Source organism: Micrasema longulum, unplaced genomic scaffold (assembly GCF_059751315.1).
Source record: "Micrasema longulum isolate JH-2025_06_02 unplaced genomic scaffold, ASM5975131v1 h1tg000533l, whole genome shotgun sequence".
Lineage (NCBI taxonomy): Eukaryota > Metazoa > Arthropoda > Insecta > Trichoptera > Brachycentridae > Micrasema > Micrasema longulum.
In genome coordinates, this window is record NW_028277729.1 from 855,317 (window position 1) to 872,077 (window position 16,761).

The 16,761-nt window shown below is 32.5% G+C and overlaps 1 protein-coding gene across 2 annotated transcripts in view; it reads right to left on the bottom strand.

Annotated features, from left to right (window-relative positions):
- The window catches only part of LOC148280817 (fibroblast growth factor 17-like), a 192,512-nt gene extending 181,058 nt beyond the window's left edge, over positions 1–11,454 (bottom strand). The window contains exons 1-2 of one of the 2 annotated variants that reach the window (XM_088227755.1): positions 11,392–11,454; positions 10,288–10,940 (exon numbers count right to left, since the gene is read on the bottom strand). In XM_088227755.1, the coding sequence (XP_088083881.1) occupies positions 10,288–10,457 (170 nt within the window). In that variant the 5' untranslated portion in view covers positions 10,458–10,940; positions 11,392–11,454. Of the gene's footprint in view, positions 1–10,287; positions 10,999–11,391 lie in introns of those variants that run through there. The other variant, XM_088227754.1, reaches the window with a different exon arrangement.
- Between the last annotated feature and the right edge of the window lie 5,307 nt (positions 11,455–16,761).

Genomic DNA, 16,761 nt, shown 5'->3' on the forward strand with positions numbered 1-16,761 from the left:
TGGGAAAAAGGAAAAAAGAGGAAAGAAAAAAAAGGAAAGGAGGAGAGATTAAGGAAGAGAAAGGAAATGTTTCTTCAGACGTGATTTAAACAGAGATAATGTAGTAACATCTTTAATGGTGGATGGGAGATGATTCCACAGTCGAGCCGCATGGACACTATATGAGTTAGAGAAGAAAGAGGAAATGTGGATGGGTATTAAGAGAGTGCCTTGAGAATTAGAACGAAGAGGTAAACCATGAACTGATAAGCGTTGAAACTTTTCACGCAGGTATGAAGTACATTGAACAGAGTAAGAGGGAGTGATAGTCTCTCCGCTGTCTAATTTTGAGCCATTTCAGTTGCCTACGATAATCAGAAATGTGGTCATATTTTCTAAGACCAAAAATATACCTAATGCATGTATTCAATTCAATTCAATTAATTTATTTTAAATATAACATATACATTACAAAAATATATTCAATACGTACATATTATAAAAAAGAAAAAAAAATACATGAAGGAGACTCATGTCAAAGTAGTAGAAGAATCCTGCTCCGGAAAACCCCTTCGGATACATGGAACAGATCAATATCCAGAGCGATGTTTTTCAGCATAGCGGTAGCCCTTCCAACAGGCATAACCATAGGCAAGTTGGTCCTGGATATCGGAATATGAAACAATCTATGCTGACGCTGTCTTAGGTAATTATCAGGAACATAAAAACCAATGCTCATAATAATTTCAGAATTATCGATCATACCGCGCAACAATCGATAAAAATGTGTAGTCAAATACACATTCCTTCTAGTCTCTAAACTGTTGTAGCCAAGCATACCCTGGAGAAACTCGGTCGGGTAGAGCCAAGGATAATACCCGCACTCTCTCATGTAGAGATATCTTAGAAACTTCTTTTGGATTTTCTCTATCATAAGAGAGTACTTCAGTTCATGTGGCCCCCAAATCATCGAGCCACTCTCGAGTCTACTTCGCACCAAAGAGTTGTAAAGAGTTCTCAGTACGCGGGTATTTTCGAAAACCCTGGCAGTACGCAGAACAAATCCTAACATCTTCAATGCATTACCACTGATTGTCTCTGTGTTCATGAATTGTCAGAGTGCTCACAAATCTAACGCCCAGATCCTTAACATTCGATGTTCGTATCAGATGCGGGTCCTTCATTTTGTAGCGAAAAAAAAGAGTTTTTTGGGCCCCAGTGAAGGACGTGACCGAACACTTGGAAACATTAAACCTAAGTTTGTTTTCTGAAGTCTGATGATTCTGAAGTCGTTCAAGTTTATCGAGTTGCTCACAGCTTAAATCAGTCATGGAAACATCAGCATAACCGTGCACCTCCGTATAAGTCAAAAATGATAAAGTCTGATATTTTATACAGTTTTACAATCTTTGGTAGTACCCACGGAGCGTACGCATGCCAACTGCGGTATGCGGGTGCGTATATTTGTATGGAGATACGTTTTATACGAACATTCCTTCTTCCTTTCCACTTTTAATTGTTTTTCAACCTGTACGCATTTCCTTTTTCCATAATTCATCATTTTATTACACCATAACTAACCAAAAAAGCGCAAGAATAAACGGAATTTTGGGTGGCGACTTTTATTATACTTAATAATGTGCATATTCATTTTAGAACTGGGTTGATGTCATGTGGTATTATTGAGACTGACAGATTTTTGGATTCAAAGTTCGGATCCTGCCTTACAACAACTTATTTATCTTGTTTCTTGCCCTACAATTCTGTAGTCAGATGCTAGAAGGGACCATCTGTATTTTTGTCTATGTTTTAGTTTTCAAAAGTTTTAATTAATATTTCCGTAAATACACGCAGCAAAAAAATAAAAAAATCAGCGCCATTTAGAATGGTAATTTATTATTGAAAAGCAATACTAAAATACTTTAGTTTGGGGATTCAAGTCTTGAAATTGAGACGTATTTCAAATCTCCTGAACATTTTTGAAAATTACAGATGGTCCCTTCTGCCACCTGACTACCGAATTATTAACTGTAATTAGAATATGTGTGTGAATAAAAATAACGAAAATAATAATTTTTTTAAACAACATTTGTAGTATAATTTTTTTTATTTGAAACACTAACTCTGTGGTTATTTGTTTTAATAAAATAAACATAAAACATATAAGTTTTTGAAGCACTTATTTTTACTTTTTCTACCGACCGGTTTCAAATCTACACAAGTTTCTTTATCAAGAAATACTTAACTAAATCCAGAGGGAACCGGTCGGCCAAAAACATTAAAAAAAGTGGTCAAAAACAAAGTTGTTTTACAATTATTTTAATATGGTCAGTATTCACACACGCCTTTGTTTTCGAAAATTTTGGTGTGTCAATTTATTATTAATTTTTATTAAAAATATTAATTGTGTTCAGCCATGTATATTTGAACATTTATGGTGAAACCCGTGTTGAGTGGAAATATTGAACAACGTTAACAACAATAATTGGATGCAGTTTAAATTTTAAATTTCATAAATTAACAACAAAATACCAAATTAAATATTCACTGGTTTGTAATTTAAAAAAAGTTTAATGACATTTTTGTACAAATGGACTATTGCAATTTGTTTATACTGCATATTAACAAAATATCAAAGTAGGTTTATTCCAATTAAACATGCTATCCAAGGGTATATAAAAATGTATTACGTACATTACAAAATTACACAGGTTCTGGTATTATGTTATGGGCCTAACTGGAATAAATTCACGCCTAAACATTGTGATGGAATAAGGATAAGAATACCATCTTTATTCTACCACTATAATAAGGATGGTATTTCCACCCGTATTATACCACTATGCTCAGGCGTAACTTTATACCAAGTTTATGAGTAAAACCCGTAGTGCTCCAATGAACACATGGTGGTTAGAAGCTGGAAATAATTTATTTTATTAGGTAATTCAACAAAGATACATACTATAAAACATACAATTTAAAAGCATTCGTCGAAATAATTTAAATGCAAATATATCTTTAATTATAGAATTACACAAAATAGATTTATACGTTAAGTTTTAAAACATATTTTTAATATTTTTGTTTATACAGGATACAATGCAATAAAAAATAAGTTGTACGTGTAATAATTCACACATCAATATATTGTTGCACTTGTACGCTTTCTTTTTTTGTTCGAATTCATACAATCGTTTTCATTCGTTCACCCTTTTTCCAGTTTTTCATATTTTAGAAGGAAATTTTAATCATATTTATTTCTCGGGAGTTTAATCTATATTCCTGTTGGTTGATATTATACAACGCGTATTTTAACGCCGGAAAATCATTGAATTTGCCTTTATATTAAAATGTATTATAAAAAATTGGAAGTCAACAAAACCTGTAAGTTTAAACTGTAGTATGCTAAAATCACAAAGTTTGTAATAAATAACATTTTAGTTACAATCTCTTATCATTTGATAAATACTCGAATATATATGAAATCATATTAGATACAACCATTTGGCTGACGCCTTAAAGCAAATTTTGAACCGTTTAATAACGTATTTATTGTAAATTTGTATCTCAGTTTGCATTATTCATTAACACAATTACATCTCATAATGATGTTAATATACAATGTCTTATATACATAGATTGGAATTTCGTTCATTATGGCGCTTATTATTTAGTATGAACTTACAAATACACATACTAAAGAATTATTATTTACTGTTTCATTTAAAATTAGCTTCTTCTCGTTATATTTAATTTGCCCGTGTAACAAATATCGCAAACACGCTTTTTAAAAAGAAATATTGTTACCTAAGACACGTCTACAAAAGACAATGTAATATACAATATTGATATGTGAAATTAGTTATTGGTACATGCCAATTCTATGAGAATAATAGATGTATGGACAGTAAGTATGATTTGTCCTTTCATTCATTTTTAAATATATTTTTGTATCATTTAAAATGACAAGTATGAGAAAACGTATATAAAACATACAGAATCTTAGCTCAAGGTGAGCTTTTAAGACCCTAAGAATACGTGTAAAGTGGGTACAAACGTTCGCATTTCGCATGCTAGACTTACCTGCGAAAGGTGTAAAGCATAACCGACACCTAACAGTTTTACAGCAGGCCATAAAATCGAATCTTGCCTCAGAAATGTAAACCTTAAACAGCATCCGATGCTTTCGGTATGTAATCATATCCATTGTTAGGTTTCACGAAAAGGGAGAAAGTAGATTTATGCTTTTGTCGAGTTAAACAATACCTGGTCTTGCAATTTGCTGATGTATGAATGAAAATTGGCCTCAAATGAAGGCAGATGTTCCAGACTCTTGAAGGTAAAACAATAATCTTTTAAACATCTTACTACAAAGACGTTGTTAAGAAACAAAGATATTGTTAATAGCTTTAGTAAAGATAATGTTTGCCCCAAGTTAAGGAGAGCAATTGTAACTATTAAATTATCATATCTGATTATCTATCGACAGTAATGAGTTTACTATTATACAGTAAATTTTTTAGACCAGTTTCAGTACTCCGAAAATCAAGATATAATATTTTGAACATCTTACTACAGGAATATTTTATAGAAACAATAATTTTAGTAAGGATAATTTTATATTTGAAATAAAATGATTCTATTACACGATATGATATGTTCATACTTACTGATTATTGTCTCAAATTGTGCTGGTTGGGGTCGGCAGAAAAATCAGCCTTTGCATGTACACGAAATGCTTATATAAAGTGTTTAAGATAAAAAATAAGTAAATACGTTTATTTATTTTTATTTTTATAATTCATACGAACATAAAAATTGAACAAAATAGGTCGAGATTTGTGTACTTATATAGTACCTGATGCATACATCATTAGAAGTATAGACATGGGTAAGTCAAGAACTTCAAGTTTTGAAGCCAAATGTATTAAACACATTATCACGAAGAAGACGTAGACAGTAAGAAAACAGCGATTAATAAATAAACATATTGACAATATTTGCATTACTTATGAACAATCAACTTTGTTTTTTTGTTTAATTCTGATAATGTAAGCAAAATACATAAAATGTGCACTGCAAAATAAGTTCAATTTATCAAATAAATCAAATGATAACGCAACTTTACATAAAATATATTTTATTTATAACAATACTTGTAACGGAATCCTAATATTATTTATAATACAGAATTAATTAAAGAAACTGGAGATCGCCGTTTGATAAAACGAATTAAAAAAATGTGTTCTTAATCAATAATCGTCGAAGGACATCAAAATATAATGACGTTTTCATTTACTATTATAAAATGACGTATTTTATTTATTTATTGCAAAAAATACAAGTTACAAGTAATTCATATATTAAGAAAAAATACTTGATCTATTTTTTAAATATAATCAAATATTATAGTGAAAATAGTCACGTGAGAACCACTATTCTTAGATTTTATAAATGATGGATTAGAATCTTAATTGAAACAAATACTCTACAAAAATTTTGATAAACTCAAAATATTGTTGAAACATATAGGGAACATTTAATTATTAGTATTTTATTAATTTAGTTCTGTGATAATAATCATTGCATTTAGAACACAATATTAGATTTATAATTTTTCTCACAGTATTTTACACTACTGTATTCTAATAATTATAATTTATGATAATTATGGCGATGTTTTATATGTAGGTATAATTATAATGAGTTATGTTAATTTACTATTTATTTAACATTTAATTAATAGTATTTGAGAACAGAGGCTCATAAATGTATTTGAATATCAACGATAGGTCTACATGCATCATCATCACACCCCTGGTTGCCTCCGATGATGCATTGGGCACATCATTCGCACGTGGAAATGCTTCAATCAATATTTCAAATCAACCCTCTCAGAAATCGAACTCGAAACCTCGAGCATGGTTGACGAACGTATGAGATAGACTTGTTTTCACTTGATTTCTTTTTTCAGGATTTTAACTTGAGAGTAGCCATCGAATTGAAAACGCTCACCTAGGGTTCCGATTCTGGACATTGACATTCATCACCGCCCGCCTTCCAATATCCAAGGTATATGAGAATTGGTTTTTATTTACAAATTAGTGCACTAAATAGTGTTTTTATTGACGAGTATGGCTTATTTTTATGGTCAATTTATTTTAAAAGACTGCATATATTATTTATTTTCTTATTTATCAGTGTCATCAAGTACACAATCTTTTGATTTTTATAAAACACGTGGTGCAAAGAATATCACAGTAAATTCAATCTCAAAGTGAACTAACAAATAACATATATGAATTTGAGGAAGCTTATTCGTCTATTTCTTTAACATGTCCACTTCTTCATCTAAATGTAGTAATACATATGAGTCAAGGTCTCGTAACTTGTCGACTCTGTATTTGGCATTGGCTGTAGTAATTTTTCAATCATAACCTTCAAAATCATCAAAGAATGGTAATTATTTCAATTTCGCAACCTATAGATATTCAAGAAGAAGACATACATTGTACGAACGTGGAACCAAATCGACGTGTTATCTGTAAATACTTACTATACAGTTTGATAAACATTTTGTTATGTACGCTGACACGGAGTATTATAAGACATAATTATTCATCATGAAATAGGCCTAGTTCAAATGGTCTTAGTATTTTGTTCTAAGCCACTCTTTATCGAGAGTTTAATGCTCTACACGAGTTAAGTCTTGTCATCCATTTATCAAGCTAAGTTTAGAAATAGTCGAGTAAAAGGTTTCGAGATTTGAATTAGAACCTTTTCGCTTAGTGAGTCCCTTCGCGGGTCTCAAAGGGTTTAATGGTGACACACATCAACAACTGATACATTTTCAGTCGAGTGGGTGTTCATGGCTCACATTGATGATAGGAAAACCGCTATCTTTTCAGGGCTAATCGAGTGGAACATGCCTTTAATGCAGGGCATCAACCTTTCGATTAATTTTCACAGAACTTCCTATCAATCTCGATCTAATGGCGACCGGTTGACTTCAAAATCATATCTTAATCGCAATCCAAACAAAGTTGCATCACGCGCTATCGGGCTGCACCGGGATGTACTTATTTTATCGATTTATTGAAATGTTTGGCGCCAGCTTAGGGAAAATGTCAATATTTGTGAATTGTTTTATGGATTATAGCGTTCGTAAGTATGTCGAATGTGTTTGTGTTCGTGCGAAGAATCAACTACTACCTAATACTATCACTGAGCAACCAAGAACTTTGATAAAACTTTAGAACTTCTAGTGTTTGGTGACAGGCGCCATTTCGTACCAGGAATAAATACTTGCACGAAAGGAGTTACACTTCATATTTATCTGTTGTTTTCGTATTTCATTAAAACATACTATTCTTAATGTTATCAATTTTGTTTATTAATGAAATTATTCATTCATAAATAGCAGATTACAGCGTTAACACCCGCCGCCATAAGCAAGTCAAGGATGGGCTATTCATATTTTGTATGTGTTTTAAGACCATAATTCCCGCATCAATAAAATTGCTCGTTAATAGGCTTTAAAAATGTAAACAAGCATTACCAGTGTTCCGCTCGAAAGATACCCAAACATTAATTTTCAAGCATATTTATTCTTAAAACAAATTACTTCATATTTTAAATAAAATTCAGAACTATTATTTTACAGTTACTGTAAAAAACCCCCTATATTAAAACATTTTTAAGGCTGTGGTATTAAAAACTGAAATTCATCAATTGTAAAAAAAACACTAATTTATAACCCCATACCAAAAGCGGTAAAGACGTAAGAACAAAAAACCACATGTTTTGTATTATTGTTCCATCCGAAAGGTGTGAGCAAGATAAAACATAATTCTTTTCAAAGAACTCATCCAAATTATAAACGTATTTATAATGGCTGGAATTCACAAGAGCTTCAGTATTGAAATATGGTTTTTTAAATAAGCTAATTTTGAAATATCTATCCCACTGCAGGTAGGCCCTTCGAATGACATGCAATAATGATATATCACAATAGTTCTAGTGATAGAAGGAGAATCCCTTTTGTTCGCCACCATCAACAATGATTTATATAACTTAATTTTGTTTCCTTTTTAATATGGAAATGGAATATTGATTTAGTTTACCTAGAGCGGCGTGACTTCTTTCAGTTTAGAAATTTCCCCTAACGATGTTTCACGCAGAGAGCCGACGATTTGACTTTAAAATTGAATTGAATATTTTTTTTGTAAAATAACACGAAATTCTCCAAATCTTATTTATGATGTATTGCTTTAAGTATGTATATTATTTGCAATTGACATTAAGGTAGGTATATTAAAAAGAATTATCGTTTTAAAACATACCTTCATAATTACAGTTTGATAAGGTTTCCTCTATCAATGATCATGAATACATAGGCGTAAATATAAAGATAATTCGTGTAGTGTCGAAAAAATTTAAACTAAGCAGTATGAGCGTGGATACCTATATTCATGTATACTAGGTACCAAAAATGATTTCGTTTTAAATTTGGCTTACAATATCTATTAAAAATTTACCAATAAAACCTGGTAGGTATAGACATAATTATTAAAATGTTGTATTCTTATGATATTTTATAATTTCGTGATGCAACATTACTTTGAAAAAGTATTTTAATAACATATTTTCAGTAATTAAACTTGTTTTCGTTTACTGAGAATTTGTTCGGATACTTAGTTTATTTATTTTTTAAATCCTGATTTGATAAAACGTCGGAAAAAATAGTTTAAAAAAAACATTAAACTTAACAGGAAATGTGAACACTTAGATAAAAATCACGCGAAAATCAGACTTCATCGGTAGAAGACCAGTGCCTTAATTTCAAACACGAGACATTTAGAGAAAATAGTTATTTATATATAAATTTGAGTGAAAACAGTTTGTTTTTTGGTTAGCTGGAAGATAGTGCTTTTAGCAAAAAGTCCGCCAAAGTACTTATTCTTTGTACTTGAAGTTTTAAATAAATAAATAAAACCTTTTTGAGAAGAGAATATGGAAGTCTAGGCATTTACCGGGCTTATGACCTGTCATTGGCTGGTTTAAGTGGCCATTTTACACACTATGGACAACAAACTTAGGTATGAATAACTCCCTAGGGAGGAAATCCAGCCAGTCTGCAATCATTTGAACATACACAAACAATGTTGTTAAAATAATTATTCCTTAGAAAAATGCTCGAAAATATATTTTATGTAGGAATTCGTGTAAATAATGTATTCAATCGTTAATTATTCGTGTTTGGAGTACCTAAGCGTTGCATCGTTGGGTTGATGCATCGAAAACCGATACCAAAATGGAGTGACATTCGATATCGATTTGAGGGTTTGAAGGTCTTCATGGAATGTCTTTCGTCTAAGAAATAAATCGACTTATACATACCTAGTTATACCATATAAATACATGAAATTTACTCCTCAAAGTAATTTCAAACCGTGCATTTTATGTGTTTTATTATTTATTTATTTGTTCAATTATGATGTAAAAGTGTTTAAAGATTGAACCGAGAGTCGAACATTGATTAGGTATAGAATTCCGTTAACTGGGTAGGTAGATAGTTATTAACTATTGATTTCCACATTTTAAACTTATGTTTTAGCTGGAATTCGAGAAAAAATGAATATAGGAAGTCTATCAAAATCCAAATTACTACAAAATTTATTAATTGTCTTCGAAATGATTCTCCGAAGGTAAGGATGATAAAGTTTTTTATGTCAGTTAAGAGATTGTTGGAAGTATCTTTAATAAATTGGATAAGTTATTTTGCAATGCACAAATAAGCAAAACAACGTTAAATTGTCATACCTACGCACGTTCTGTTACAGACGTGTTAATAAAATACCTACATATAATCACAGCTAGGTATAAAAATGTACAGGCTACGGTAGTTTGAATATGTAAAATATAAAATTCCGAAACGATGACATGTAAATTTAAGCTGGCTAACGTGTAAAATTCTAATGTCTGTAGTTGAAGTAATGTTTGTAGTAGGTGTCTGTTCTCCATACCTATCGTAGAGTGGTGCGTTGAATTCAGCTCTCACGGGAATACCTACCAGACTAGCAAATGACATGAAGAGGTGTGAAAGACTTGTAAATTCAAGTGGAATATCTTCGTACGTAGCTGAAGTAACGTGGAAGTATCGAATACATCTTATAGTTAGTAAGTGCGGCTTGCCAAGCTGGCAGGTGTAATAGAGAAACATAGGGGACTCATAGTAAGTAGGTATAGAGAGTCTCACATCAGTCCTACCAGGTTGGCAGACCACACGAGAAGGGGTAAGAGACTTACGTGTACAGAGAGAGTAGCATCCAGCACTTCACGTGTGCGCCCGGAAGCCACGTAAAGTAGCGACCATTAAGCGCACGATGCACATAATATACAGAACAGCATCCACTCGCGTTGTTGATCCTGGTGCCCTGAGACTGTGCATCCGTGCTACAGGGGAGTGCGCGGCTCATGCAGAGTCTACGTGGAGTCTTTCCCCCTTCGCCTCAAGGCATCTTGGACCAGCATTTTCGCCATCGATTATTTTTTGACAATTTACTGGTTTTTTTATTGAAACTGCGGTGGCGGGTCGACGCGGTGGCCGGCGCGGCGCTTACAGTTTGGTCGCTTCGGGAAATCGCGGCGGACTGAGTTCGCTCGGGAATGCGCCGAGGACCGCCACTCGGACCGAGAACTTAAGTTCCGCGCTTAACTATTATGACGGGGTTAACTGACGCGGGACAATTTCTCTCGAGAAAAGTCAACGCTCCGAGTCCGCTGATCGCGATCGCAGGCACCGTAACGACGGCGACAAATCAAGGCATTTACTGTAATTAATAGTTCACTTGTTCATACGGCAGGGAACGATCGGTATCGATTGTAATTAACGCCGGTTGTAATTCCGGCCGCCATAAACGCGAGTTTAAGCAGCGCATAAACTTATCGAACAAACTGATCTGAAAAACGAGGAAAATAAACAAATAAATAAATTTTCCACCTGTTTTGAAAACTTCCGAAAAATCGATCGGATCTCGGAATCGACAAAAAAGCGAAAAGTTAGCTAGGCATTTCGAAATTCGATTCCTTTTATCCAAAACACAAAATAGTTATTTTTCAAATATCCACCCCTAGACCTTCGTAACATAGTAAAAAATCATATTTCACATTGGCACTCAACAACTACAAAACCAAATAAAAAAGAAGCACTAGCAAATATTCACGAAGAAATAAAGCACGCCACAAATAATCATTAAAAAGCACAAATAAAAAGTTTTCCACTACAGAATTGTATAATAGTTGCCATGCACACACAGAAGCGCAAATTATGAAAATTGCATTTTGAAGCACTAACAAAGGCGAAAAAAAAATTAACACGAGAATGAAAGTTCGCGAAAAGTTCGTTCGTACTTGGCGGAAATTCGCGCGGGACCGGGCGCGAGGGAAATACCGTGAGATGTTCTCGTGTCAGTTGCTAGAAGGCGACTGTTAGCGTGTGGCAGCCCAGCGCCGGTAGGTGGCGCTGCGTTCGGCGCGGACGGCTACCCCCTGCCCGCGATGGCGAGGGGGGGGTGAGACCAGCCAGGGGGGTGGAGGGGAGGGACTACCACCCCAATGCAAAACGGTCCAGATTCATAACCCGGTAAGCTTTTTACGCACGCACGATGCGATGTTAAAAAAAAACACAACCATGGTAAATGTATAATAATAATAATAAAATTATATATAGGCCCATATCTGCCACGTGGTGCATAATAACTCTGTGATTTCTAATTTTGTTTCTTCCATTTTGATTATTTTTTTAGGAGAGTCAAGAATATACAATTAATTAAATCTGTACTATTCAGCCAATACACTTTAATTTTTTTTCCGTTAATATATTTAAATTCTTATTATTTATACTTTTTTTTTAATTTTCAGAACATTTTTTTTTTGAAAGGTCGTAAATAACTTATGCTCGAAATATGATAATCGAGTTGTGGTAGAGTGGGATATGAACCTCGGACCTTTCCATAGTCTACACAACTATTACAAGATTACTACCTGTATTATAGTGTATCGATTTCGAGCAACAATTGATGATGTATGGAGGCAAGCTGATCATTCTAACGCTTAAAATAAAAAAATAAAATAAAATTGTAGATAAAATATAACTGAATGATTACGGACGGGTATAGAATATCCCGAAATCCTCATAACACGGTATTGGAAAAAAATGTTCACGATAAAACAATTAATCGCGGTGACTAGAGGGATTGACTGATCGTCTTAGTTTTATTTAAATGTAAATTATTGTGATATGTGACAATTGGTGTACCAATGTAGCACCCTTGCAATTTTGGGCACAAATCTTTTATACGGTGTGAAACACATTAAATTCATATTAATTACATATCGAACTTACCCAGAATAAAATCTAGAACATTTTTTAGGTAAGTAACTTACTTCGCGCTCGGAGGTTTCGTTTTCGATTCTCGGTGAGATATCAATTGATAATTAAATAGAACTTTGAATCAAGTTGTAGTCTTTTCGTGGCATAGCCGATTCAAGGTCAGAGGTCCAAGATTCGAGTGCCTCTCTTCTACAACTTAATTCCCAGCACAGTAGGTGTAACAGTAATTCTCCACAGTTATATTCGGTTAAATAAAAAAAAATTTAAAAAATGAGAAGAAAATATTTATTTAAGAATATTTTTTTTTTTTGAGGCCTTGGTTTTTTGTGTTTGAAGTATTTTTTGTAGTTGGCCTCTTGGTCTGTTGGAGTGCAAATAAAAAAAATATCTGGAAAATGGAGCATACAATATTACAAACGATGTTCGTTGAAATTTCGTATATAATCATCCCTCGCAAAAGTGTTTTTTATTCCTTAGCGCCTACAATTAATTGCGCAAACAATGTCATACTTACCTCAACGCAGAAAGAAAAATAAGTAATATTGTTTCATCATGACTGGAATACTTCAGTGAAAATGTTTTTGTACCTACCATCAGAAAAACTGACCTAGAAAATATTGGATAAATTCATTGTAAGGGTACATGGACGCGTCAAGAGTAGGATTAATTGGCATGCGTGTATGAGAAGTTTAATGAATGTAAAAGAAGCGAGTTCTGTATACAATGACAGAGTTATATGGCGTTCTATCCTCTCTGCCAACTTCTACGGGGAAACGGCACGATAGTTTGTTGTTGTGGTTGTTGTTATAAGGATACAATTACTATTTAAAAAGCAAATATTTTATTTATTAAATACAAACATATTTTTTTTTTTGCGTTAGTTTTTAATAAACGATAAGAATTAGATGTGTAACAAAATACCTCAAAATGATTTTTAAAACAGAAAAGTTCAATTACCACATAGTAAAATTGAAACCACATTTTATATAAATATTAATTTATTTTTACTATACACAAAAAAACCGAATACAGTAAACAGAATTACCAATTGATTTTATTGAAATACTATGAAAAAATTAATAAAATAAAAAATTACTATTTCATTAAAATGTTTTTCCCAACGCTAGCTGATGTAACAAACTTCCGTCGTCATCACCAAAGTACTTTTGAAACGACCCAAATTTTTACCGGACACGGAGCTATGAGAAGTTTCCTATATAGGTTTAAATTAAGGAATTACGACTATTGTCAATGCGATTATATTTCTTTACAGAGTATCGAACATTTGTTATTTCAGTGCCCATTTTTCATTTGACAACGCCACAATCTTGAAGCAGAATGCAGAAAAGATGGGATCTCTTTCATAGTGTCGTTAAAAGTAGTTATCACGCGCCATTGTTCTTGGACTTTGCAACGATGGGGATTGGACTCATAAAGGTAATAAACCAAAATCAGTGACCGAACATCCTATTTCCAAGATAAACAAAAACGATTTTTTTTCCGAGTACCTTAGCCTTGTACATGAAACGTAAGGCTACTAAATACAGGGGTCCAAATATATAAAAAAAATATTTAAAAAATACTGAAGAAGAAATCTTCTTAGAATTTGAATCTTCTCTCCCGAGGAATCTGCAGCACGTATCCAAGCCAGGTTCACCGTCGCACCCTCAAAACGCTAATTATAGAAGTTCGTTCGTTCTGCTGCCTTCGTTCCTGTACTTCAAACTACACTCTACTGATTAATCTCTTCGATGGTTTGAGAAGGTTTAGTGTTTGGAGTTTAAGTAAGGTGCCAGGATTCGCACACAATATATAAAAGTGAAATATCGACTTTCAATCTATTCATTTTTAATTAGAAATAGTTTTCATAATAGTTCATTTGTTACCTTGTTAAAAAACGTGCACTTAATATCAATGTTTAATTTTAATTAATCAAAAATAAAAGTGATTCGTTAATATTATATTATATTTAGCAATGAAAAACGAAACGTGACCCATCTATGAATGAATACGTAATGTATGCAAATTAAGATGACACATTAAAATTAATCCGCTTGAACTATTGAGCATGATTTATGTGTGTAGGTTTACACGTTCACAGTATTCGAATAAAAAAAAAACAAATAAATTACATAAATTAAGATACAAATTAAAATTTGACAGAAACCTTAAAACCGTAACATAAAGTTTTCGGAATGAAACGAAACATTTTTTAGATATAAAAATCCTTTTTTACCATGTTTTATACTATTTGTTTATATATTTTCTTCTTCTTCTTCTTCTTCTCTGTTGTTCCTCAGTTCTGAGGGTCGTGATTATTGGTACTCTCATTAGCCATTCCATTGACAAAGCGTCTCCACTCTTCACGGCTCTGCGCCCTCTCCACAACTCCATATAGGGTCGCCTGTGAGGTTGTTTTCACGTGGTCGATCAATCGAGCTGCAGCTCTGCCTCTGTTTCTTCGTCCTGGCACACTGCCCCTGATTATTATTTTCTTCAGATTTTTTGAATCGCGTCTAGCTATGTGACCGAAGAACTACAATTTTTATAAACAGCTTTGATTTTTGGTCTGAGGTTCAAGTTCTGATAAAGAAGTAGTAACTTCGAAACCGGCCGAGGTATAACTGAAGATTAAAGTGGTTTATACAAATTTAAGAACAAAAAGTGTGAAACATTTTTGAAAACTTATATTTTAAAATGAGTTTAAAATAATCCAAGTATAAAAAAAGTGATTTTTGGTTGAACGCTGAATTTTTTTGTTGATTTAATTTAGAAATAATCACAATTGAACAATAAGGTGTTTATAGACAGATAAAAAAAAACATTATTGGACCAGTAGGGTGTGTCACACTACACACAAAAAAATACTATTTTTGTTTTTGGTGTAATAGGTCTCAAAAGTTTTTTACCAGGCTTATGGAAATAAGAAAATTAAAAAAAAAAACTCCTTAAAAAATTATCTTTGGCTCGCTAAAATGGATTGAAAAATTTGAAAAATAAAAAAATTATTGCTACGAAAGAAAAAAAAAATATTGAAAAAAACTAAAACAATAGTTTTTTTTCAAAACATAAAACATTATTGATTGATTGATTAAAAAATAAAAACAAATTTATCTCAGATTAGACGAACATAAAAAATACCAAAAAAAGCATATTGGACACGAAAATACGAAAATTTACAAGCGTTTTTAAGGCAGTTATTAGACTTTTTAAAGCTTATTATGGATAAAAAAATAAAATATAAAGATTTTATACATATTAAAAGGTACATGCAAAAGAAATAAGCAAACAAACTTAATTCGAATTAAACATCGGCATCACTTTTTTCGAATTTTGTTTGGTACATATAAAAAACTTCGTGGATATCTTCCCCCCAAGACATGGCATCTTTCCACTGATTTTGTGTGGAGAAGTGTCATGGTTCACTCGTTGCACGAACACTACTGACGTTATGGCTCGCAAAAGCGGCAGTTTTGTCAAAACAAGGTCTGTATCATGCCGGTAAATCAAACCATTATAATTATCACTTTTAAAGATTAATTTAGGAGTGGAAAATACTCTAATTAATCCTGAAGAAATTAAAGGAAAGAGATTGAATGATTCTTTTGCAAAAAAATCTTTTATTTTAAGTCATTATCGGTTATCATTGATAGTAAAAGATTCTCAAGATAAACAAAATTGCAACAGCAACCAAATCAGTAACCGTATAATTTTTATCTTTTAAAAATGAAAATATGTCTTTCTCGCATATTCCAGTACTGCCTTCTGAAGAAGAAACATGGCCAAGATAAACTGATCCAGGTTCCTGCACGAGAATAATATGGTCTTCATCAACATATGTATACCAATCAAATTTGTCAATAACTTCCTTTTTTTTACAAAGCATATGTATAAAGGTACAAAGTAAAGGAATGTTAAGTTTTTTTATTAAAATGTTTTTGGCTCTTATTCTTTCTCTTTTCTGCTTGTTGGAGTCTTATACTCGTATATAGTACAAGAAATGTTATTACTTGAAACAGAGTTTAAGTTAAGTTGTTGGTTGGCGGAGCAGATACAATTGCTACCCTGCATGGAACCTTGTTACCATCACTTCTCTAAAAAAGTTTATAGAAAATGATTGGGTTTTGATATTGGGTTTGATTTTTATCATATATATGACTGCAAGTTGACGAAACGAAATCTCAATTTATTAGTAGTACCTTTTCTCTGTCATCTGAAGGACTATCAGAAACGTGCAAAAAACTGAAAAGTTTGATAAATTAATTGATGCTGGTTTTTTTTCCTCACAGTTTTCTTGCGGATAATAGTTGTAATAAGTTTATCAATACCACCAATAACCATTTTTCAGTAAATTCGTTGGTCTCAAGACAAGAGACTGTTCTACTAGT